We start from the raw sequence: 24,870 nt of genomic DNA on the forward strand, positions 1-24,870 counted from the left end.
ACTGTAATGTCATCTTAATGGATTGTTTTCTCTACCAATCTAGAAAGACCAAAACAAGCCTTTCTTTCCATATAAAAATGCAGGCCTTGTTAAACACAGATTACTAACTTTAAATCCCGCAGTGCTGCTGCAGGAGTAAAACTGGCACGGTTTCCAAAGATTTATTATTTTCTCCACCTTTTGTGACAATTTTTTTCTGAACAGTTGGATACTGTAATTTCAGAATCAAAGTTGTACGTAATGCCCAGATCCATTGAGACCTTTTGAGGTTTCCAAAGATCTACTTGCTTATTTTCCTAATTGAGCAAACATAATTTTTTCTTTCCTTTTCATTTCTAATGCAATTTGTGAATGAGTTTTCAACAGTTTTGTACAGCAGAGACTAAACGTCTTAAGGCAACCAAATGCACTGAGAACATCTCATATTTGGCATCTTCTTAGAGCTGTATCAGCTATATCAGAGTAATAAGCCTTTGTTTCTTGCTTATAAACATGTGAAAGTAAAGTCCACCCTTAAAGCATAGTGCATTTTCATTTTAGGCACACTTGTAATTCTTACTGTTATTTTAAGTGTGATGTCCAAAAGAATCAAGGTTCTCAAAAACACACTGTCTGTCCATGTTAACTGTTGTTTTGTCTTTGCTCTTCCCTGTAACTTTTGACCGATTGTGAGAAATGTGACAGAGGTAGAAGTCACACAGATAACGAGCTTCCTACAAGCGTAATAAAAGTAGTCAAGCAGACGAGAGCAATTTTATACATGGCACCTGTAAGTGCCACAGCCAAAGGAAAAACTGCAACATGAGCTCACACAGTTCAAACACAAGAGAAACCATATGGGGGAGACACTCATAAATGCTCTAGCCAAGACAGAAGCTGCAACCAAAGTGCAAAGCATACATCCTGGAAAAACAAACTGCATCAGTTCCAGTATTTCTTAGAAAAGGGCCCCTCCTATTTACAGTGAAACTATTATCAATGTCTTGAATGGAAGCCAGACCACGTCCCTAATCTGTAAATTCTAACAAAAGCATTATTTCCTGTAGCATTAACAGACCTCACATCATATTGAAAGCTAATTTACAGTTATTAAAACAAATTGAGGCTCATTCTCCATATATGATTACATAAAAAATAACAATCATGATAAAATTAATATTCCAGAGTGAATCTGTACATGTGGATCATTTGATTAAACCTGAACTGTGTCTTGGGAGGGAATCATGACAATTGCTTTTTTCTTCCTCAGGCTGCTTTTATAATTCTAGTTACTTCCAAACCTTTTCCCTGTGTAGCCCCCCTCTTTTCCCCCCATGTCCTGCTTAGTACCATTTTGCAGCCTCAAGCACAAACACCTCTACCCTACATAGGCAAAGAAAGTTCACTGCTTGTAAGATTCCTGCTGGCCCACACACCTAGGGGAGACAAATGAAATCAGAATACATGAATAAGTACCAGGCTCAAAGCTTTGCCTGAAGTGTTTTGCAAGATTCATCATACTCATCTGTTCTCTTCCTCCTGCGCTGATCAGCAGAACCCTTCCTCTTCCAGGCTGGAGGGGGGAAAAAAAAGAGCTTAGGTCAGGGAGAATGAAATATTGCTGTTACTGTGATGCCAAAAAGTGTTTACTAGGCAATGAAGGAAGCCTTAACCAGCTAGGCTGAGCATGCTTTTAACTGGTCCTTCCAAAGGATAAAAGCAACCAACTTGTCATGACAGCAACAAATTTTCAGACAATTTAAAAATGGCCATAATTAGTTGCTTTCAGGCTAACATCTTGTATATATTCCAATATTTTGAAAACAAATTAAACTCTTGCCAGTCCTGACAGTTTCTAAACTAATGCATATAAATACCCCCAGAAGAAACCTCTGAAACAAAGAACAATCTGTGCGCTTATATCCACAAAGAAGGGCAACAGACACATATGATAGCATAGTTATCCTGTTGCTGTAGAAACCCCAGCAGAGTATTCTTTAACTTTGTGAGTGATTGAAATACTAACTGTAATGCTGCAATAATAAATTTATCACAGCTGAGCAGAACTAAAATGAATACAGGTAATACCAAACACTGTAGGACCTGCTTTTCCTTAGCACTGCAGCTCTTTTGTTCTTATAAACAAAAGCTTAAATTGATAAAGTTGCATTTTGCACCTTTTGAATAGTCTGGAGGCTGCTAAAGGAAGGCGACTGGAGATACCTGGGATCCTGCATGGAAAGCAGAAAGCACACTCTTTCTTTCTCTATTAGACTCTAGTCACAATGCAAGGTTGTGGAAATAACTGATGCGCTCACCCAGAAACCAGATTAACACTTCTCAGGCAAAAAATTAGAGAGGAAAAAAGATCCTATGGAGAGGTGAATCTACAGACTCCCGCTACAGACAAATTGCCAAATAAAGGGTGCGCGCTCTATCAGGCAGAGTAGGACTTTGCAAAATATGAACAGCATAGATTAAAAACAGTGGTAAGTTGAAAAATAATAACTAACCCAAACTAACAACTGAACAATACGAGACAAAGAAGCAGAACGAACTGACAGCCGTCGTGGTAGAAAAAGGAAATGAGAGATGATCAGGTCACGCAGAACCCCGCAGTAGCTGGGAATAAGCAGATTACTATTCAGAGCACATGGGGCTGGGATAAAGCTAAACCCTCGAAGACACTTCTCTTCACGGCATTTGTTTGCAGCCCCTTTGTTCCCCGCAGACACGCCTGGGGCTCTCCCCATCCCTTTGCCTCCCCAGCCGCCGTGCGGGCCCGTTTTGTCCCTCTCTCCCCGAAGCTGCGCGCCCCCGCCCCGGGCCAGGCTTTGCCCGGGCTCCTTCTGCTCTTTGGGAGGCTGTCGGAGGGGTCGGGGGAGCCACAGCCGCGGGGGCCAGGGCGGAGAAGAAGGTGGCTGGTAGGGCAGCCCCAAGTGCGAGAGAGAAACAGGGCGGGGGGGAGCCTGCGCCGCTGCGGCGGGACCGCGGGCAGCGATGAACCGGGGGGCGGCCGGGGAGGTACGGGGGCGGCGGGGGAGCGGGAGGGAGCCCCCAAGGCCGGGCTCCGGGGTCGCGGGCGGCGAGGCGGAGGCGCGGCCCCCTCCGACCCCCGCCGGGGCTGCCGGGCGGCTGCCGCATGGGGCCGGGCGGCCGCACCGCTGCCCCCCGCGCTCGGGAGGGCCGCGGCAGGTAGCCGCCACCGCCGCCGCGGGGGCTGCGCGCCTCTCTGCGCCCGCTCGCCCTGCCCCCGCAGGCAGGGGAGCCGGGGGGAGGGCGGCAGGGGTGTGCGGCGTGGGGGATTAGTGGGACGCGGCGGCCCCGCCTTCCCCCTTCGCATCCCGGGCGCGATGAGAGGGGGAGATGGACCCGAGCCGGCGGGACTGGCACCATGACATTCACCGGCTTCGTGGTGGCGCTGGTCATCGGGACGATCCCCGGAGCCCGCGGGCTGGGGCAGGTCTCCGCCAGCCTCCCGGCCGCCCGCCGCCCGCAGCCGCCCGCCCCGGCCCCGCCGCCGCCGCCGCCCCCCGCCGGCTGCCCCGCCGGGGGCTTCGCCGCCACCCGGCGCCCCTGGCCGCCGGCAGCGTCCGCGCTCCCGCGGCGGGGGACGGCGGGCCGGGCACCGCGGGGCCGCCGCAGCTCCTGCGCCCTGCCCGGCGGCGGCGGGCTGCCCGGCTGCGCCCCCGGGGCCGGCCGGGGCCGGGCGGAGCGGGGCCGCGCTGACTGCGAGCGAGGTGAGCGGGGCGGGGGCGCTGGGCCGGCGGGGCGCGGGCGAGCGGCCGCCGCGGGTGCGGGCTGGCGGCGGAGCGGCGCTGCGGGAGGGTGCGCGGTGGCTCTGCGGGACGGAGAGCCGGGGCCGGGCGGCGGCGGTCTCGCCATCCCGCAGCCGGTCCCCCGTCGCTGGAGGGGTGAGGGAACGAGGGGACGGACGCCTTTTGCCGAAGCGACAGCAAAGGCTTTTCTGAGAGGGGAGTTTAAACTTCTGCATCAGCAGATGCCTCGGAAGGACGAAGGTCCTACCTGGTTTTATGCCGACGCTATTGTAATACTAGGTGAATCGCGTCAAGGAGCTGTGCCTAAGTATTCAGTAGGCTCAGTTAGCCAAGACTGGCATTCCCCTTTTGCCGTCGGGCGCACTTCTCTGGGAAGCACTCCGTCTACAGAAGTGAAGTGGCAGAAAGGAGAAGCCAAAGGATGCCTTGCTCTAAAGGCGAACTGCTCACGTAGTATCTCTTTCTTTTCCCCCCACATCTTGGGATAATGGGGTTTGCAAGTTAGCGCTGGTGCTTGAGGACATCTGCGAAGCCAGCCAAGAGACCTGTGCTTCCCCCCCGCCATGCTCCTAGCTAAACTCTCAGTGGCTTCAGTGGAAGTTTTCAATGCGTAAGGACTGAGCAGCAATTTCAGTATTCAGCCCTTGAGCAGTTGATCAGCTTTGCATTTCATCAGTGTTGGCGTTAAATATATTTATGTACAGTCTGGTTTTGAATGACTTCACATTTTCTCCTGCATCACTCTGGTATTATCTCCTACCTAAATAAGAATTATGTCCTATCGATATCTATACTAAAAATGATCAAGCATAATTGTTGCCATGAAAATAAAAATTCCCTTCTTTGTTGCCCTTCCTTTTACATATTTTGTAGTATTGCAAGGTCAGCAAGGAAGTTGATCATTAGTATTATTATTAATAATTTTGTTCTTGTGGAAGTTGGTATTGGGTTGGTTTTGGTTTTTTTTAACTAATTTACTTTCAGATCTCTGAAGAGGATTGTTATCTTCCTCTTCCAACAACAGCTCTAGAAGGCGTGTGAAAAAAAGATGGTAATTTGAACAATGTGATAATTATACACATTGGTATAAAATATCACATGAAGAGCATATGGAGGCACCAAGGTTCATACTGATCATTTATGCGTTAAAAAAAAATGCAGCTTCCAAAGCTGTGTTTCAAGTCAAATGTTGTACTCCTTCAAGAAGATAGAATGATGTTATGCATTACAGATGTTTCTGTGGGAAGAATACCAGGCAGCTGATGCCACGGAGGAGAAAACAGATAACTAGACACAGATGAAAAAAAATCCAGAAGACTTCACGCCCTTAAACTGGTCTCAGTTTGGGAAAGGGTCCCACAGTTGCTTCTTTGATTTAGCCCATCATATTTATAGCTTTTTTCAGAATTCTTCAGTCTGGTTCCCAAAATACTTTGTGAGGACTTGGTCTAAGATGTTACAGCGAAGAAGAATGCGGTGTTTTATTGCTAAGAACCCAATCTTGCACTTACTAAAGTAAATTCCAGAATCCCCTGTAAGTTCAGCATGAATGTGATTTAAGTAAAAAAATGCCAAAAATGCTACGTGGTTTGGGTTTAGCTGTGTTCTTCAGTCTTTTCAGCATGCTGCTTTTTTTCCCCCAGACAAAGGAAATCCAGGTTAGCCCCTGTTAAGAGGGAGGACATAGCTACTGAACAACAGCTAATATCTTCTCATTGAAAGGTCATCTGCTTCTGTTGGACTCAGTGGTAAACCCTCAGTGACATCAACAGGGCAAACGTCTGTCCAAAAGCCTTTGTGGAGGCAGTACGAAAGAATTCGAGAGTGTGTGAGATGGCTTAAGGTGGAACATGGAAATAAATCAAGCCATTTGCCCAGAAATAAACATTATTGTAACATTCGTCCTGAAGTATGTTCCTTTCTTACACGAAGCAAAGAACTGCACGTAAGGCAATGTTATGATGGAGTCTGTAGCTAGAGAAGGACAGACTATTCAGAGATAAACTCGCTGCATCTGTTGCTTTGGTACATGTGCTAAGGAAGCCCATACTCGGTTATCAGGCACCTGCAATAACTAAATACAATACCATGTTCAAAGCCTTAACTGTGAATCTCCTGGCTTTTCTAGCTTAAATATTAAGACTTATCTGCAAAGTTAATTTGCTAAACTTTGTGCATGTGTATATATTAAACTGCTTTATATTTAAACATTAATGATGAAAAATTAAAAAAAAAAAAGGCGCCTCTGCAATTACACTATGTGGTACCAGTCTAAAATCAGTTTTATAGTTTAAAATAATAGATTTTGGCATTTAATTTCCTTCCTTCTAAAATGAGAGACATCTGGGTAATATTATTTATTCATGCCTTGAAAGCAAGTAAACCAAATACAAATATATATAAATTATCATGATTAACCAAGGAAATCATAGAGGAAAATAAATGAGAGTACTCTGTACACAGAGCTGGCATAAGCCCAGTAGAATTTTGTATTTTAGTTACTGCTAGTAACAACTTACCTGTAGTGTACTCATGCCTCTGAAAAGAGGTCTGCCTCAGTACCTAGAAGCAACTGCGGCCACACAATGTTTATGTGGCATGTAGTTACAGTATTCTGCATGATATAGTGTTCATGGTATGTTGTTACATATCTAATTTAAAGCTCTTAGAGTTAAGTGGGTTAACTATTTTTCTTTATCTTTCAAAGGGGAAGCAATACAAAAGAAGGTAAGCGTCTTTGCCAGAGGTCACACTACCAATCAGTGGCAGAACTGGAGATAAAACACACGTCTCCAGAATGGCCAGATTGTAGAGTCTTTCCATTTAAATTGCTTTTATCACAGGGTAATTCCACTAATGCCAATCAAATAATGCTTCACTAAATTTCTGAGAGAGAAGAATCAAGCCTGAGGCTCATAGTCTAAACACTAGATTATTCTCCCTACCTGTTACACTACAGTCCAGGCAGTTGATGGAAGGTCTTTTGGGGTTTTTAATAGCATAGGGTTAAATAAAAAAATATTATGAAAAATTAAATATGAATGTCTGTATTTTCCTTCTAAGAAGCAGCTCTTCTGGAACCATTCTTATTACGGCTGCACAGCACGAGACCCCTCATTTTCTGCAGCTCTGTACCACATGAGACAACTGCAGTCCTTTAGAGCGCGTTACATTCCACTTCAGTTTATTTTTTCAGAGCCTTAAACCATTGATCGTTGACATGATGAATCTCACTGCTGCAGAGGAACCAATTCAGCACATTACACACTCAATACATACAATATTTATGAAACTTCTAATAATACCAGCATCCTTGAGTATGCAATACTGGTATCTTCTAAAGTTCTCAAGGTAGTTCTTAAAAAGTAGTTCTGATGCATGCACCCTTTTTTCAAGGTTAAAAGACCAGGAGAAAATAGTTATAATTTTAGACTAAGAGCAGTGCTCAGGAAAGTGATGGACAACAGCATTCATTGATCGCAGTGAGCATCATCCATAGTTTTGCTGAAGTCAACAGGATTAATTTCTTTGATTTTAGCCAGGCCTGATCCTGGAAGGGAAGAGAGGTTCCATTGATTTGAACGGGTGTTAGATTTGACCTATACTACAGGTAGCTTTTTACAAGTACCTCATGCAAACCAATGAATTGGTTTAATCTGAAACTGGGATAGACTCTTTTATATGTATTATGAATCATCCACTAGTGTTCTGAAATACTGCAAGTTGTAATGTGGTTACATGGGATATACAGCATGCAGCAATGGGAGACCCTCACACTTTACGTCAATTTGGACTTACCTAATTGACTTCAAGGCAACAGAGATGAATTATCAGTGCAGGGCCATTCTATGGCACTATCCCATGTTGGAACACCTTGGAAATGAAAGCAGAAATAAAAATATTTGCTGTTTTTACAGATTTCCAAAATTCAAAATCCTTCTTTTGCTTTAAACTTGCCATTTCAGAGCACTCAGCACAGGCAACTTCTACTTCTGATTCCTCTTTTCCAAATCTACATTTACAGCCAAATACAAACCTTTGGATACAGGTGTTTGCAAAGAAACTACTGGCACACCTTTAGCCAACACCATAAACCCCACATGTACAGCAGAAGTAGAAGCAATTCCATTTCTATGTGCAATTCAGCCACACAGAGTAACAATGCTTGTTCTCAGTGAAATGTAGAAAATAGGGTTTGAAGTTACCCAGCATCTCTGGATGTGAGAATGGTATAGGACAGAGGCCAAGCACAACAGCACAATTCCTTTGAAGCTCTTCTGCTTCTTGGAGTTAATTAAAAGTTGGCTGAGAGGTTTTCCTCTCCCTTTTTTCCTGTGTGTCTCATCTTGAGCCTATATGGCAGGTGTTGCGGAGCAAGTCTCAGCAGCACCCACTGGATACCCTTACTTCCTTGCATTTGCAAGTATAACTCAATCTCTTTTAAACAGTGATAGCAGATAGGAAAGACTCTGACTTGGGCAGATACCAGGGCAACTAAAATTACCAGACTGTATGTAAACAACATGAATCGACCGTCAGTAACCTCGGCTAGGATGTAATTAGAAGAAACGCATAGATATTTTTTGAGTGTATATAAAGGAAGGAGTTTCTGTCAAGACAGTAGATTTGTATTCTTCAATATAGGGCTGAATTAAGTCCATCGTAAGACTACAGTATGTGTCCTAGAGCTGCCTGGTAGGCCTGCTTTGTGGTCCTGTGCCCTTGTTTCTAACTCTTGTGGGGTCAGTTCACCTCTCCTCATCCTTCCTCTTCCTGACCAGTGCTGAGGAAGGCATTGGGAGCCATGGGCAGGATTGCCATACTCATGTTCCCTGCTGTTGAGCTTGGTGTTGAGGCAGTGAAGGTTTGATAAGCACTTTAAGCAGAGGCTTGACACTGTATTGAGCTGGTGGAGAGGGGAGAGAGTGTGAGTTTCTCAGAGCGTTGCATAAAAGCCAGAGTAGATATTACTGCATTAGCTCTACTCCCAACATGTTTAGTTTTCTTTAGCAACTAAAAGAGCTGAAAACTTATAGCTTAAAAAATGGAGACTTTCTGATGTGCAAAGGTTATCTCTTGTGCTATCTTTTGCTCTGTGTACATGAATTCCCATTGTTGTCATTGGGAATCCTGTAAATACAGAAAGAGGAGTGAGCCAAATTCTGCCCTGGAGACCTTAGAAGAGAATTTATTCTTCAAGTACTCCCTTATTCAAATATTTGAATAGAAATATTGTGTAATGTGTACTCAGGAAACACTGTATTGATTTCAGTAGGTGTCACGCAGCACTGTAAGCAATCATGTACAAAAATAAACTTATTTTTGGAGATGACATCTTCAAAATTGCTTTCGGGTATGTCAGGAATCACTTTGCTATGACTGCAGTTGATGTTTCAAGTGAAAATAATAGTCTATACAAAAGCCTGGTGAAGAGCAGAAATAAACAAAGTTCCAGGCTCTGTCTGCATGTGACAGAAAAACATGAAGAGAAAAATTATAAAGACAGATAAACAATGTGCAACATGCCTACAGTATTGTTATAATTAACTCATTAATAATCCTCTGTTCGGAATGATAGCTCACTGTAACATGAGTTGAATAAATTTTGTTTGTAATTTACTGCACAGTAAGTTACTGCTGAGAAAGTAAATAGGAGGCAAAAAGGAACACACAAAACCAAGTCTGAGGTTAATTAATTCCTCGAGTTATTTGGCAGTCATTTGGCTTCATGGTTATATAAAATATACTGAACTAAATTAAAACCAGGACACAATCTGAGTGAAAGCTGAGAAGAAAAAGTGGACCTACCTATTATTATTATTATTATTTACACATACATGAACACATATACAATGAAATGCAGGCACAAACATTGACTGATTTATCCCATTGCTAAAACCCCTGCAAACTGGATGGTGGTGTAGCTTGTCATTTTAAGTAGATCACTGAACAGAGGCAGATGGATTAACTGAGATTTCAGGCAACACTAATGCATACAATTAGGCTATGTTTGATAATTTAGCAGAAATGCACTCTCTTGTTGAATTACTGCCCTGTTATGACTCTTTGTTCTGCTTCTGTAGAGTTATACCTATGACCAGCTTTTTCCCATCTTTACCAGTGGCATTTGGCTACCTTCAACAGCAGATCCATCTGGCATCTCAAGTAAAACTACTGTAATAAAAAAATGCAAATTCTGTTAATTTTATTGGATTTATGTGTTCTGTAGCTCTCAAGAAGCAGACTTTTTTTTCACTTCTTTTAGACAATTCTTCATGTTTTTAGCTTGTTTTGTCTGAGAATTTGGTAAAGACCACTCATGAATTAATAGAACTACATCCAATGTTTTTCTGTCTGAGAAGAAGTATGAACAAATGCATTCTTTGGCTAAAATAAACTGCTGACATCCATGGCATGCATAATGTTACATGGGTCAGAGCAAAAGCTATGCAATCTGTGTCATTGTTTTGTGATTCCCTTAAGTTGGATGGAATTACGTGGAAGATAAAAGTATAGCACTTACTTATATATACACACACTTTGCTCATTTGGGTAGAGGTAACCACATTTAAATAATTATGTCTAGTCTATACATACATTTTTTTGTTAGATCTTTAACTAAGTTGTAGCATCAGAAGGATCAGAAATGTGATGTAATTTCAGTATAAGAAGCAAAATGTTTTCCTCATGTAAAAACCAAGCTTATCTCCTTTTGTATATCACTATGTAAGAATGTTAGATGTGCCAGAGTGCTTCTAAGAAGCAGCTCACCCAAAGAGCACAAACATGGTAATACATGAAACAGGAACTCTCTCCGCAGAGGGAAAATCAGGTTTGGAGTCTTTTTTTGTGGAGTCTTTTTTTGTGGGATACATTAATTGAGCAATGGAATATCTTGGAGGCTTAATTTTTTTATTTTTTAACTAGGGTCAGTGAGACTCCAGGGTGGCAAGAATGAGTTTGAAGGTACAGTGGAGGTTTATTTGAATGGAATCTGGGGAACAATCTGTGGGAGCCATTGGGACAATAATGATGCAACAGTCGTATGTCGACAGCTTGCACTTGGGTAAGTTTCAGTCTGAGTAAAAATCAGTCAACTTGTTCTAATGGTGTTTCAGTATAAAGGACAACCTATTTTGCAAATCCTGAGGGCTTTTTGTGTTTGATGATTGTTTTTTTCTGTTTGAAAGTCGTTGAATGCTGAAGTTGTTCTTCCCAGAATCTTTTGCTTCCTTCAATTGCGTTGTACTTCAAAGAGGTTGCTGTGAGAAATTGGTATTTCATTGGAAAGCTGCATATGGGATCTGGAGAGGAGCAGACCAGGGTAGATGCTTTGCTTTCAAAGTGAAAAGTGTGAAGAGGTCAGAAAAGCTTAGGGCAAACAAAACCTGCTTTACTAGACATACAGGAGATGTCCACAAGGGCAGAAATACGAGGTCTGATCCTGATCTCACTTATGTGTCAATTAAGAATAGCTCCAGTGAGGTTACTGAATGAATAAAAACGTAAATGTGGCCAAGAATTAGACTCTACATGGGCTCCTAATCATAGGAAAATTCCTGGTTCTCAGGAGCATGGGGTTACCCTGGTAATCATCCATTCTATCCTGCCAAAAAACATCTGGGACTCATCCTAGGTTTTTGGAAAATGTGGTATTTTTGTTGTGCATATCTTCATCTAGCTAGATAATCTGTATGGTTTACTTTCAGAGTTGCACATTGATAACAAAACCCAAAACCAGACAAGTTTTGCAGCTTTACATTTTCATGGAAACATTTTACAGAGTTATAGTAATATTGGACAGGTTGAAAGTCCGTGCATTGTCCTCATTGACCACTACTTCCCACTGCTTTCAGAATGGAGTTAATCAACAGGACACTTTAACATAATTTCATCATTAAACTCTAGATAATGCCTGTAGTGATACTGCAGTTGCAATAGTAAGATGAAACTGAGGTAAGGAAGAAAAAGCCCATACCAAAAGGGAGTTTAAAAAATAAAATGCAATTTCAGCTTCTAAAAAATCAATGCTGTTCAAGCTAGCAACCAAATTACTTGAATATTCCCCTTTAGCACCCCATTCAGTTTGCCCTTCTTCAGTAAGCCACAAAGTACGGCTGGCTTTATTGCCTTTCTAACATTTCTTTCAGTCACATACCAAAGTAGTGATTTTGTTTGCTACAAGCAGTAAGGGGCTTTTATAGCATACTTGCACTGTGACATTCCTAATGATTATTCCACTTTTTAAGACTGCTAGCCAGAACTAAATCTAAGCTGTTTTATAATGTTCAATACTAATCTGGACACACCATGCCAACTTATAAAAATATGAGGATTAGATGAGATAAAAGTTCAGCCATCTGGAGGCTGTGATTTTGCTTATGACTTCAGCTGTCTACGTGTAATGTCTCCTTTCCTCATTTTCATGTAAGTTCTTTTTGCCTTCCACACCCTAAACGTTTCAGTTGAACAAGACCGCTATTAGCAGAAGTAGTTCAGTGATATGGGTGAACGGTTTGGTCTTTTCAACAGAAATGGCTTAAATCTGAATCTAGGCCAAAAAGCCCCAAGCAAACAGTAGCTGACAGTTTCTGTTATGAGTGTTTGGCAGAAATTTGGATCTATATACCACAAGGTGAACTCACTAGGTATTATTGGTGCTTTTCAGGTGCTTCCATCCATCTGTTCCTTTGATTTTACAATATTTGGGCTTTGTTTTTAATTTAATTTTATTGGGCATTATATGGAAGAAAAGATGACTCAATAATAGTCGCTGTAGATGCAGTACGGGAAGGAAAGGAAGCTGTTTATCAATGTTCTGGATGGATGGGAGAGGCTGAATAGAGAATAATGGACACGGGCCTGATCTAATGGAGTACGAGGTGGTTTCACTGCCCCATGGTCACAACCATATTATATGACGTGTATTGGCAGAGTGCTGGTACGTTTTAATGGAGTAAAGGAGAGGATAAGGGTGAAAGGCCCATTAGCATTACCTATCCTGGAAGTATAACTGCAGTGGGATGTAGATTCACCTGTGGACTGTGTGTTGATTCTTGTAGTTAAGAACCGGGAGAACAGGAATGTAGCTGGCCCTGCAGCAACACAGGCCATTGTACTAAAATATCCCACAACAAAATGGTGAGAACTGGGTCACATCTGTTACTTTTCTTTGTGCAGAAGACAATGCTGAACTGTATGAAAATGTGATGAATTTACACTGCTGAAGAAAGCCCTTTCTTTTCTACTCCAAGATTTATATATGAGAAAACGTTCCGCTTCCCCTCCTCCCACTCTAATGTCCTATCCTGATTACTTTTCTTACAGTGAAAAAGGTACAGCAAAACACATACCATTTTCTGGACTGGGCCTTATTCCTGTTTACTGGAGTGAAGTGCGTTGTCGTGGTGATGAAGAAAATATACTGTTATGTGAAAAAGACATCTGGCAGGATGGAACATGTCCTCAAAAAATGGCAGCTGCTGTCACATGTAGCTCTTCCCTGGGTAAAAAAAATACATATGGTTTGGTTAACTCCTTTACCTTATTTAAATAGAAGTAGTAATAATTACTCATCATTAAATTAGAAAAAAATATTAAGACTTCTTGGAACAGGAAATTAAACAGATTGACTCATTGCACCATTAACTGTTTCAAATCCCTCTGTGCTGTGCAAGCAGCAAATAGCTGAACCACTTTTTACCTTTCCATAATCAACAAGCAAATTATTGCTTTGCAACGTAGGTTGTGAGAAAGGGTGAAGCAGTGAGAACCTCTGGCTGTAAAAGCAGGATTGTTTCCCCCCACATTTTTTTAAACATTATTTATTTATCCATTTATTTACTCAGAGGTTGTCTTTGATAGCTACGTATGCTACATGTCAATTTGTTAGCTTTTTTTGAACAGTAGGGAGGAGCAGCGATTTCACAAACAGGCTATGCCTTCTCCTTTGGTACAGAAGTGTTGGGATCACATTCCTTACTGTGAACGTGGATGACATCGCACAAGGAACTGTAAAGTTTTTGCCCTATTCTGTGAACATTTAAAACAGGTCCAAGTCTTCCTAGCTGAAGATTGCTACCTCACACATCACTCATACAAGTCAAAATGATATTGTTCGGAAAAAAAGTATTATTAATGTTTTTTAAATATTTCAGATTATTTTAATCAACGTGCTAAAGAGCAACTAAATGGGCAGTTATGCCATCAGACGTAAGATATTGCTGACCTTGAGGAAGGCTAGGCTGGCAATGCTGAGGAGCTGGCAACGGCAATCTCTTCAGTTGTAACCAAAACCATGTATGGCTGCAGCCAGTTCTGTGCTGCCTTTCCTCTCCTACTTACATTCCTATCCAAAGGCAGATGCAGTTTTGTCCTAGAGCTCCACTATTCATGAGGAATATTTTGATAAATGACTTTTTAAAAATCATTTTGGTCTTAATTTAGAAAACTATAGTGTAGAGGGAAGGGAGAATCTTTTTAAGCTAGGAGACAAGTCAAAAGACCAAAGCAAGAGAAACAGTTTTGCCTAAAGAAACTGAAAACTAGAAATTTGCAAATTATACTTTTAGGTCATAAGGTTTTCCTTCTGTTTATGGACATTTTCACCAGAGAACTTCGTTTTGTTTAGATAAATTTATTAAAGGACTGTTGTCTGTTTCAATAATGCTGAAAGTAAGTTTATCAGTAATTTAGAGTCCAGGATATCTGAAATTAATCAAATTGATCCTGAGATTTGGCAGACTTAGATGAAGCTTTCACGTTTCGCATGTTCTACTGCAACTAGCTTTTTAAAATAATTACAAAAAAACAGATTTCGTACTAGTGAAATAGTAAGATGAAATTGGAGAAATGCCCTCAATTTTCTTTTCTTAAGAAATAGATGAAATAGTAGCATTAATTGGTTAGATGGCCTACACAAAAATTAATCACATTTTAAATCATTCAGATGTTAGCTATGGTGAAACTTTAAAATAACCTTATAAATACTAGAGCGATTATTTTTTCTATATAGTTTTAAGCTGTTTCCATTATTATAACTTTATGCAGAAGTGATGCTTTCAAGACAATTTCTTGCTGGACCAGAAAAGGGCTAATGATTTGAAAAGCCCAAAAATCAAACCATATCTCAGAACAGGAAGGGAACAATACTTACACAATTAAATTGAGACTTCACAGTCAATGAGATTTCACTGCTCTGACTGGAATTACCAAAGTAATGAGAAAACATGAGGATGAATTTCTAATTCTGTGGCAATGAAAGAATTTTTGCCTCTTACTTCAGATTCTACCCTCTAGGACCGAGCCTATACAAAGCCAATTTTGCTCTTACTGGTAGAAATGCAGCTCTACTGACTGATTGTAGTATTTGGCCTTACAGCCCTAAGTATCTGTGAATGCTTTGACACTTAAGTAATTCAAGATCAGTATGGTTACTTGTCTGTATAATATTCTTCAGCTAGTGAGGGTGGAGCTTAGGGGAACTCATTTCTAAGAAGTTTAATTTCATGTTTTCCATCTAACTAGAAAAAATAAAGTGCGGTTCTTGAGCGATGTCAGAGAAACCATTAAAGCATCTTCTTTTTTTCTTTACTATCAGGATAACATTGTGGGAAAGAAATAACGTTTTCCTATATTCTGTGTTTGATCACAGCCCCTGTCTTTACTCCGATCCGGCTGGCTGGTGGGAACAACGCTCACGAAGGAAGAGTAGAAGTCTACCATGCTGGCCAGTGGGGGACTGTCTGTGATGATCAGTGGGATGATGCAGATGCTGAAGTTGTCTGTCGGCAGCTTGGCCTTGGGTTTGTTTTTCTACGTATTTTCTACTCCAACGGCAAAGCAGGAGAGTTAGCCAGATATGTAGCCTGGAGTTGTCAAAAGATGCTCCTTTAAAATCGCACTAATACTTTGAAGCAGTAACTAAGTTTATTTATAGAAGGTTCAGGCACGGTGCCATTACTTTCAATTCCCTGGAACTTTGATTTATAGGCTCCAGTTCTCAGTGTCATATGATAGGGGCAATTTTGTCTGTAGGACAGACAAAGGATGTGTCTCAGAATAAACACTGACTTTTTAGTGAAAACTCACTACAATTTCAGTAGTTTCAATCAAAAACCGTAGGTGAAGAAAAGGAAGTTGCTTTGACTGTTAAAATCCTTACATCCATTTTACTGAAGAGTCTAACAGTCTCCTTGCTTTGGAGTAAGAGCACTGCTTTGTCAGAACGGATATGTTTTTTGGCATGCCTGTGAGAATCTCTCAAGATTTGTTTAAGTCACGAGTCTCTGAAGATTGTCAGTTTGCATATACTGAGTAGAGATCTGTTTGAAGTTTTGACAGTTAAGCTTGTCAGCGATTCTGTCTGAACTAAGCATGGTCCATAATATAGTCACAGCAGCAAAACAGGATTTTCTTGCTCCTCTTCTGAACAGCCAGGGGTGATTTTGATACCACACAGAAGATAAGTATTCAGTATTTGAGGAAAGATGCTGCAGAAGTGGGAGGCAAAGAGGAGAACTGCTGGATCAGAGAGGAAGGAGATGGGGACAATTGGGATGAAAGGCCAGATGGGTTGAAGAGGGAAAGAACTAGGAGCAAGATGCAGAGAAGATACTAAGATGTAAACCCAAGGAGGAGAAGGGGATTATGTCTGAGACAGACTGGATGAGAACTAAGCAGGTCAGTGCAGAGGAGACTGGAACAGAACTCACCTGTTCAACCCTGCTCGGATTATGATGAATTAAAAGAAGTGGCATTGAAGGTAGCGAGCTTTGTGGCATTAATGGGTGGCCCCAGAGTGTACTTGTTTTGTAACGTGAAACTGAGGCCTTGGACTGCAGGTGCCATCCAAATTAGCTCAAAAGGATGAGAACTGTGCAGTACTTACAAGGCTTCTAGATCTCCTGGTGAGCCATGTGGGAATCAACATGCTCCTCTGACAGCAGATTTTCATTCTTCCTCAGTTTATTTTATGCTGTATTTCTACATTCCTGTACATTTTCAATTGGGAATACCTAACACAAAGTTATCTTCTTGCAGGCCTTCTCTGCTTTTGAATTGAGCTACTATTAATAAGTTTCGGGAGTTACTAAGCTATGCTTTACTTTTCTGTATACTAATGACAAATGTCATGCTCTTAACCTGCCTCCTTAACTGATTACACTAAAACATTTGATTACTTATATTTAATGTTCAGAAACTGTAGTTCTGAGATGCTTCTAATTTGATTCGCTTTTCTGAGTAAATAAATTGTATTAAGATGGTGCTAAGTCTTTTTGAGATGTCTAGAGATTTACAGAATTTCTCAAATAATCAAGATGTCTTGACAGATGTGCTCATTACTGTGAAGTGAAGTTTTACCAACAGTGGCAGTAGACCAGTTACGAAGTAATAAAAGTAATCTAAATTTGCATACTGTTAATCCATCTGGAAATGTGCCACAACTTGGAAAAGTAAAGCATCTCAGTAAGCAGCTTCTCACACCCTTTCAACTTTTCTGTAGCACTCCTATAAAACTTCAGAATATTAATCTACCATTAATAGGTTAAAAATAATGATAATTTATTTTATTAATTGGTTTCATAAATACTTTTTGCTTGATGCAAATTGCCCTTGTTGTAGTAATGGGAAGTATTGCCTCTGCTTTATTGGAACTCCAGAGAATCTTACTAGATTATGGTATGATTTGTTTTCAGCATTCAGAGTAGCCAAGCATTCTGTCTTTGATTTCTGCCAGCTTCTTAATGAATAAGGATTTTTTTTTCTAACATTTTCTATACATTTGTACCAGCATCAGAATTAAAAAAAACAGAAGAAATGGAAGCTATGTACGAGAATTTTCTTTTCATGTAAAGTTTGTATATATGTAAATACTACACAATAAACTTAAATGAAGATAATTTATCTTATACATATAAATGTTCCAAAGTACAGTTGTCTTAAAAACTACCAGTAAACTAGGCTTTCTGTAAGAAGCCTATAATATATTTAGGGTAATATTAATAAAAATAGGTATTCTGAAAGTAGGCTCTTCAGTCCACATTTATTCAATTCTACAAAAATAGCCTGAAGTGCTGAGAACTCACAGAGCCTGTCTTGGTACATCAGAAAGATATGCTGGAAAACCAAGACATTATTTATTTAGATGCTTAAATATAAATGGGATACCTAGATTTGAAATAAGTATTACCCTTAGTGTATCCTATGGATTATATTTTCTTAGTTGTCATTCTACATAGTCATTCACAATTTCAACCACTTCGAAAAGCAGCTCTTTATGAAATACAAGAGATGGAGGACTTGGCTCTTTTTCCCATTACTAGCACTGCAAAATACAAGTGTTCAGTAAATTAATGCTACATATAAAAATGCATCGTTACTTAACAAACTAAATGAAAGAATATTAAGGGCAATCAGGAAATGTTTGCAAATTTCATGGAAAAAATGTAATTTCCGATCTATTATAATTCTTCTTGGCATTGCTGAAGGAAAAAAATTAGACCAAGATATCTGTTAATATATTATTTGGAATTAGGAAGGTAATTCGGAAGAAAAGGTAATGCCTAATTCAAAATCTCTCTCAAACATAAGGTACTAACTTCAGACTGAAGCTATGTGTTTTGCTAAAATGTTGCCTGCTGAGTGTTTGAGGATATTTTTGGTTTGTTTACCTGCTTCTTTGAAGCAATCGCAGATTATAACTCTTCTCCCTACTGAGTAAGTAAGACCAGCTTTTTGCTATTTTCCATGTTCTCCACCACTTGAAGAAGGCATCTGGTCATCAAAGAAACAGTCTGAAAATTAACAGTGCATTTTCAAGATTAGTGAAGCACATTAGCTTGAAAATATTAGAAACAAATTGATTTTAAACAAAATGAAAATGCAAAACATATATTAATTTACCTTTCTTGTGTGTGCTTTTATTTACTGAGCACTACCATCTACACAGTGCATACCATGAATTTCCTCATCCTTCCTTTTTATAGAACTTTTTCCTGATCCTAATTTAATTTTTATAAGCCTCTTACTGTTGTTATTTTTCCCATACCCTTTACTGTTTATCAAGAATTTGTATGATTGCTAATTGTAAATTTAGTATTGTTTTCCTTTTAAAAAAATGAGAGAACAGAGATTGTTACATATTTATACAAAGCACTAGAAATGAAATCCACATCTCTCTAAATCCATGCATGGATTAATGAGTCAGTGCCTTAAAAACATGAACTACTACAACTTACATTAAAAAAAAAAAATCACAGCAATGTACTATTCTGACACACTCACAAAAGCCAGTTAAGAGTTTGAATGATTACATCCTGAAACAAAATAGTCAAGACCTGTTCTGTTTTCAGTATAAGCTGAACATACCATTCCTGTTAGGTGTTACGTGACAATATATGGCTAGTAGTAGAAAACTCTCTTTAAAGCGAATTAATAATTAGTATAGAGCCCCACACCCAAACTGTGTGTTAATTAATTTAAACTAATCCTTTAGACAGGTAATTCATTATAGTAAAAAATTTAGATAAACATTTCAATCTTACAAGTTGAAAAAGAAGACAGATATTGAGAATACTCCTATAAAAACTAGACTGATATACGATCAGAGAAACTATTGAGTGGAAAGAAACCAAACCATGAAAAACATTTACATATGAAAGACACGGTATCTTAAATAGAATTGGAAAAATCCTGATAGATCATCAAGTGTTAAACACTGCATAATTTCTGTAGTGCTGAAACAATGGAACATTTTCAATTTACATAGGTTTTTGTGCTCAGAATCCTCTATGCTACCATAAAGAGTATAACACACACAAGGCTGGTCATTGGTCTGCTTTCTGTTCTTATTTCTACCACTGATGGGCGGTATGACATTGTCAAGTCACTTAAGATCTCTTTGCCATGTTTTACATGACTAAATGGGGAACGATCACTTTTGTCTGCCTCATCTGGGTATTTGAGATTTGATTAATGTGCTTTGAGGACAACAGATGAGAGTCACTGTAGAAATATATATCGGATTATTTTTACTACATATTAAATGAAAATTAAAATTAGAAACCTCATACCCAAGCTGTACATCTGTAATCTCTTCTAGGAAAGTTACGCTTAAAAATCAAAAGGGACAGAAAAGGAAAATCTCATAGCTACAAAACAATAGAAATTGATGTTCTAAATATGTTGAAACTGCGGAAGTGTGGAAATGGTATGTTTAAGTTGCTCCATAGCCTCAGCTGAGACTGAAGTTGACTGTGGAACCACATCACATTACATGACATAACGCAGGCTGCATTGTCAGTTACCGGTGCAGTGGCTATTCAGGCAGTCCCATCTGCTATTTTAGAAGCTGGATATGCACATTTTAGCTCTTCCCAGTGAGTCCCAGACTCTTCAGCTTGCTTGTTCTTGACTGGGCGTTTGTTACATTTCGACAGGGGCACTGCCAAGGCATGGAGCCAGGCTTACTTTGGAGAAGGCTCAGGCCCCGTGCTGCTGGATGAAGTGCGATGCACGGGAAATGAACTATCTATAGAACAGTGTCCAAAAAGCTCCTGGCGAGAACACAACTGCGGTCACAAAGAAGATGCTGGTGTTTCCTGCACACCTCTCACAGGTACTTCAATTACCAATAATCACACAGGAAACCAGTGACAAATGCAGAGTTCACAGCTCTGGAAAGAGAATTTTTAAAGTTTGCAGCTGCACAAAACCCCACAGTAATAAAGCCTTCTGGCGGTATGAAAATGAACCAGCTGTTGGCTATGGAAATTTTACAGGTACAGAAAATCTCATTATTCAACACAAAGCCTTGGTTCCACAGTAACACGCTAACTGCCACTTACTATGTGGGGCTTGCCTTAACTGTGTATCACATCTATCAATGGCAGTAAGCATTTCAGCATAAAAGCAGAGGTAAACGACAGAATACACAAAGGAAAAGATAAGGTGTCTATACAGTGACATCACATGATCAGAGCCCACTCCTGCGGACTTGGCATGTAATAAGGGCTTGGGGGATCAATATCTTGTGCTATTTCTCTTGCACTTAAGCACTTGCATTATGCAACACTTCACAGCTGACCGGGTGCATTATGGCATTTCTTTCACCTTCTCATTAAATGACACCTAGTGATCAGCACTAGATTTAGTAGTCTAATATTCTGATTGGATGCAGTAAATGCAATGTTATTAATTTTGTTTTAGAACAATAATTGGACCTAAGAAGAACTGATTCTTGTTTTTGTTTTTCCTTACTTGTTAATGACACAGATGGTGCATTAAGACTAACAAGTGGGAAAGGCAGTCATGAGGGACGCCTGGAGGTCTATTATACCGGGCAGTGGGGCACAATCTGCGATGATGGGTGGACAGAGCTGAACACACAAGTGGTTTGCCGGCAGCTGGGATTTAAGTAAGATTACTTGATATTAGATATCTGACTCTTTGACTTGACAAACATTTACATGAACCCTACATTATTCAAGAGTCTGGTTTTTTAACATTAGCTGAGTGCTTCATAGAAACTACTCAGTTAAAATCCATTAAAGCCTGCTTCCCTCAGTCTCGAAGAGATATTTATGGCCTCAGTTTAGGTAGAAGAAAAAGTTTCAACTGAGGTTGTGATTCAGCAGCCTTTATTCATCAAGTTCCTTCCAATCATCTTTTTGGCTAACTGAGATCAATGCATACGCTATAGAGAAAAACTGATTTGTTGTATTCTATTTTGCCTATAAAAGCTTGATTCCTCAAATTCTTTGCTTGTTGAACAGTCATTAAAAATCACAGACATTTTCAAGGTATAAGTCCCTCTGGATCTAGCTCAGAAAAACCCACAGTCTGGCCCTGGAACACTTATGTATGGAAAAGCATATTTTAGAAAAAAATCCCATTAGAGTTTCAGGCATTCACTGTCACTACTTTTCCTATTGACTGTGGCTACAAAGATACACTCTCACTAGGTGACTGTTGTATTGCCTTCAGATTATAACAGCTCACATTCAAAAAAGAATTTTGTCTCATTTTTCCCCAGACTGTGACATTTAAATATATATATAATACTAAGAACATGCTTTAAGTCTCAAAGTCAGTGAGACAGCCATATACTTGGTTGCAGGGAGGCCTTAATCAAAGGTATTACATTCTCAAGTTTGTATTAATGTAACAGCAATTCCTTAAAAAAAACATTACCAAAGAAGCAGCATATGGTGCTCTCACTGAATTTAATGCTAACTGAACTTGCTCTGTCATGGTTAACACTGTTTACTGTTACTACTTGAGCAACCTTTAGTTCTTCAGAAATAATTTATTTCCTTTCTAGTGCTTAAGTATCATACGCCCTCTGACCACTGTGGACCAAAATGTTATGTATACGTATGTATTATGCAGGTATGGAAAAAGTGCACCTGAGAGCTACTCAGAAGGAAGCTCTGGGCCCATCTGGTTGGATGATGTCAGCTGCTCAGGGAAGGAGGCAAACCTTCTGCAATGCTCAAGGAGAGAGTGGGGAAAGCATGACTGCAACCATCGGGAAGATGTCAGACTCATTTGCCATCCGGACAACAAGAGCCATAAACTCTCACTTGGTAAGGCACCTCTTTGGTAAAGTCACAGTATGAGTATTGTGGTGGGTGCAGATCCGAGCAAAGTATAGTGTACTTTGAATTTAGGATTATAACTAGTGGAGTTAGATTCACAGCTTCTACTGAAATCTAATGGATTTGTATGCCTGGGTGCCTGAAGTTCTCTGGAAATTATAGACCGAAGGTCTATCCTGCAAACTAAGACATGGATTTACTGCACGACATTGCTAGCTGTTATAACAACAATCAGCACTTCCACATGTACTGTTCTAGTCTCTCCCTCTTTATAGTCTTTTTCTTTATAGCCTTTTGACCTCTCAAACTCCAATGAATGTTTTATGTTGCAGTACAGTTCCATTATGTGTAGATGATGTCAAATCATATTTGGTAGAAAGAATTTTCTCAGACCAAAAATAACAGGAATTAAAACCATGACTGCTGTCTTTACAGATGCAAACCATCTGTGCTGCTTTGCTCAAATTCCTATAAAATATAATCTTAGCTGAAGGAGGTCTGGTTCAGTTAAATGCATCCATATGGTGACATTCTCACATCCCCCATTACCAGAAAGTTATATTAATTTTATGCTCATAAAAATATATGTATTTTTTCTAATACACAAGAAGATGAGATAACAATGAAATAGCTATACTGTAGCATTAAAATTCCATGCCTCTAGCTGGGTAATATAATTTTCACCTAAATCATATTCTTCCAAAATAACACATAATTTCAACAAGAAAATGAAGACAGTGTATCTGACATTTCCTACAAGATTTCTGATTGGAAAGTGGAAAAAGACTCTACTGTTACCATTTACTTCCCAGCATTTGAAAAAGCCTGTTTTGTCCCTGTAAGGATGAATTCAGTGGAAAAATATGAGGAATTTGTAGATGATACGACTTGAGGAAATACAGACATTAAGGAACACTAAAAATGATATAGAATACACTACAATAACTACATCAACATTTGCTTAGTATGCAAGATCATGACAATATAGCTAAACAGAAAGTTGATGAAGCTAATTCATGTAACTGTCCAGACAGTATGAACTCCAGGATAAACAATATGCTTTAAATGGTATTTGAAGCAAACAGACTTTAATTTTGTTTTCAAATATTTTATCTTTTAATTAATGAATTAGGCCAGATCTAACTAGCTCTGATCCAGAGTAAGGTTTGGTATACAAAAGTTATTCATACCCTAAACTAATCTGAATTAAATTTCAACTTTACTGCTTTACCCTATATACTGCTTTATTTAAGAGCATAATTAAGTAATTTCTCATCCTTACAGGGTTAGAAGAGATTAGGAACAGGTTAGGAGCATGAGGAACAGTCTTTCCAATTATTCTAAAAAGAAACACTAATTAGTGTATTAAGGATTATAAAGTATGACATACTAAAAGATTTAGACGGTGATTCTCACTTAAACATTATAAAGAGGCCTCATAGGAATTCATAACTGTTTTAAGGCGACTTGCATTGCTAGCATGCTATAAAGGAGTTTTAACATAAGTGAGAATCAAATATGTACTTTGTCTAATGATTCAAAAATAACTACAGGCCAAGCACTGAACGAACCATGATGAACTAAGTCTGACTAATCCACATAAGTGAGATTTTGTATTATGAACATATCGGAATAAGCAATCAATTTAAATTGCTAGAAAAATAATCACACATTAGTCTAGAATAACATGCTGTAGAACACTCTGCTATCACACTAAATATGCTGTAGAACAGCATGCGTAACGATAGATAGTAACTGAAGTTCAGCACTTTTTTGCCGAGATAGTGGTTAAGAGCAGTGGTAGCAACCAGTTTGAGAATGGATTTATGAATTGAGATATAGTTAAATTCACCCATAAAGTTTCTGCAAGGAAAACGTGTCCAGCTTGTATGGGTATCGTATCAAAGATCTCTTGTGTGTTTTCTGCCTTTAGGGGGAGAACTGTTCTGTGCCCACTGTGGTCAAATTCTGAGCTATGTCACATATTTGTATGAAATGAAGGAACCAGATGAACTCTGAAGTTCAGAATACAGTAGTATTTCATATTTGTCTTGTAATTTGTACAAACTGTTGCCTTTTGCCAGCCAGGAAAAATATGGCTACTTTAACAGCTGGTATTAGGCTTGTTGAACACAAACATCAGTTGACCCTATATACTGAACATGATGAAAATGACATAAAGTACTAGTTCTTGCTTCTGTTGTTGTGAGTTGACAGCAGTTAATTTATTCTCAGGTCCTCCCATCAGGCTGATGGATGGTGAGAATAAGAAGGAAGGACGTGTAGAGATTTTTATCAATGGCCAGTGGGGCACAATTTGTGATGATGGATGGTCTGATAAGAATGCAGCTGTAGTCTGTCGACAGCTTGGCTACAAGTAAGAAAACTCATTAAGCTGTTTCTCAAGTTACCTGTTTGCTGTATCTAAAAATGTTAAGTTTCTGCAACCGAATATCACCAACATATGTCTGATAACATAATATACGCCCTCTAAAACTTGTCTGTTCGGCATT

At 39.6% G+C, this 24,870-nt stretch overlaps 1 protein-coding gene across 1 annotated transcript in view; it reads left to right on the forward strand.

Moving 5' to 3' along the window:
* The first annotated feature begins 3,283 nt into the window (after positions 1-3,283).
* Positions 3,284-24,870, forward strand: part of PRSS12 (serine protease 12) — a 44,714-nt gene continuing 23,127 nt past the window's right edge. The window contains exons 1-8 of the mRNA XM_072861362.1: positions 3,284-3,719; positions 10,686-10,824; positions 13,086-13,264; positions 15,412-15,562; positions 20,198-20,376; positions 21,033-21,174; positions 22,149-22,345; positions 24,593-24,734. Of these exons, the coding sequence (XP_072717463.1) occupies positions 3,374-3,719; positions 10,686-10,824; positions 13,086-13,264; positions 15,412-15,562; positions 20,198-20,376; positions 21,033-21,174; positions 22,149-22,345; positions 24,593-24,734 (1,475 nt within the window). The 5' untranslated portion in view covers positions 3,284-3,373. The remainder of the gene's footprint in view (positions 3,720-10,685; positions 10,825-13,085; positions 13,265-15,411; positions 15,563-20,197; positions 20,377-21,032; positions 21,175-22,148; positions 22,346-24,592; positions 24,735-24,870) is intronic.

Source organism: Ciconia boyciana, chromosome 5, assembly GCF_034638445.1.
Source record: "Ciconia boyciana chromosome 5, ASM3463844v1, whole genome shotgun sequence".
Taxonomy (NCBI): Eukaryota; Metazoa; Chordata; class Aves; order Ciconiiformes; family Ciconiidae; genus Ciconia; species Ciconia boyciana.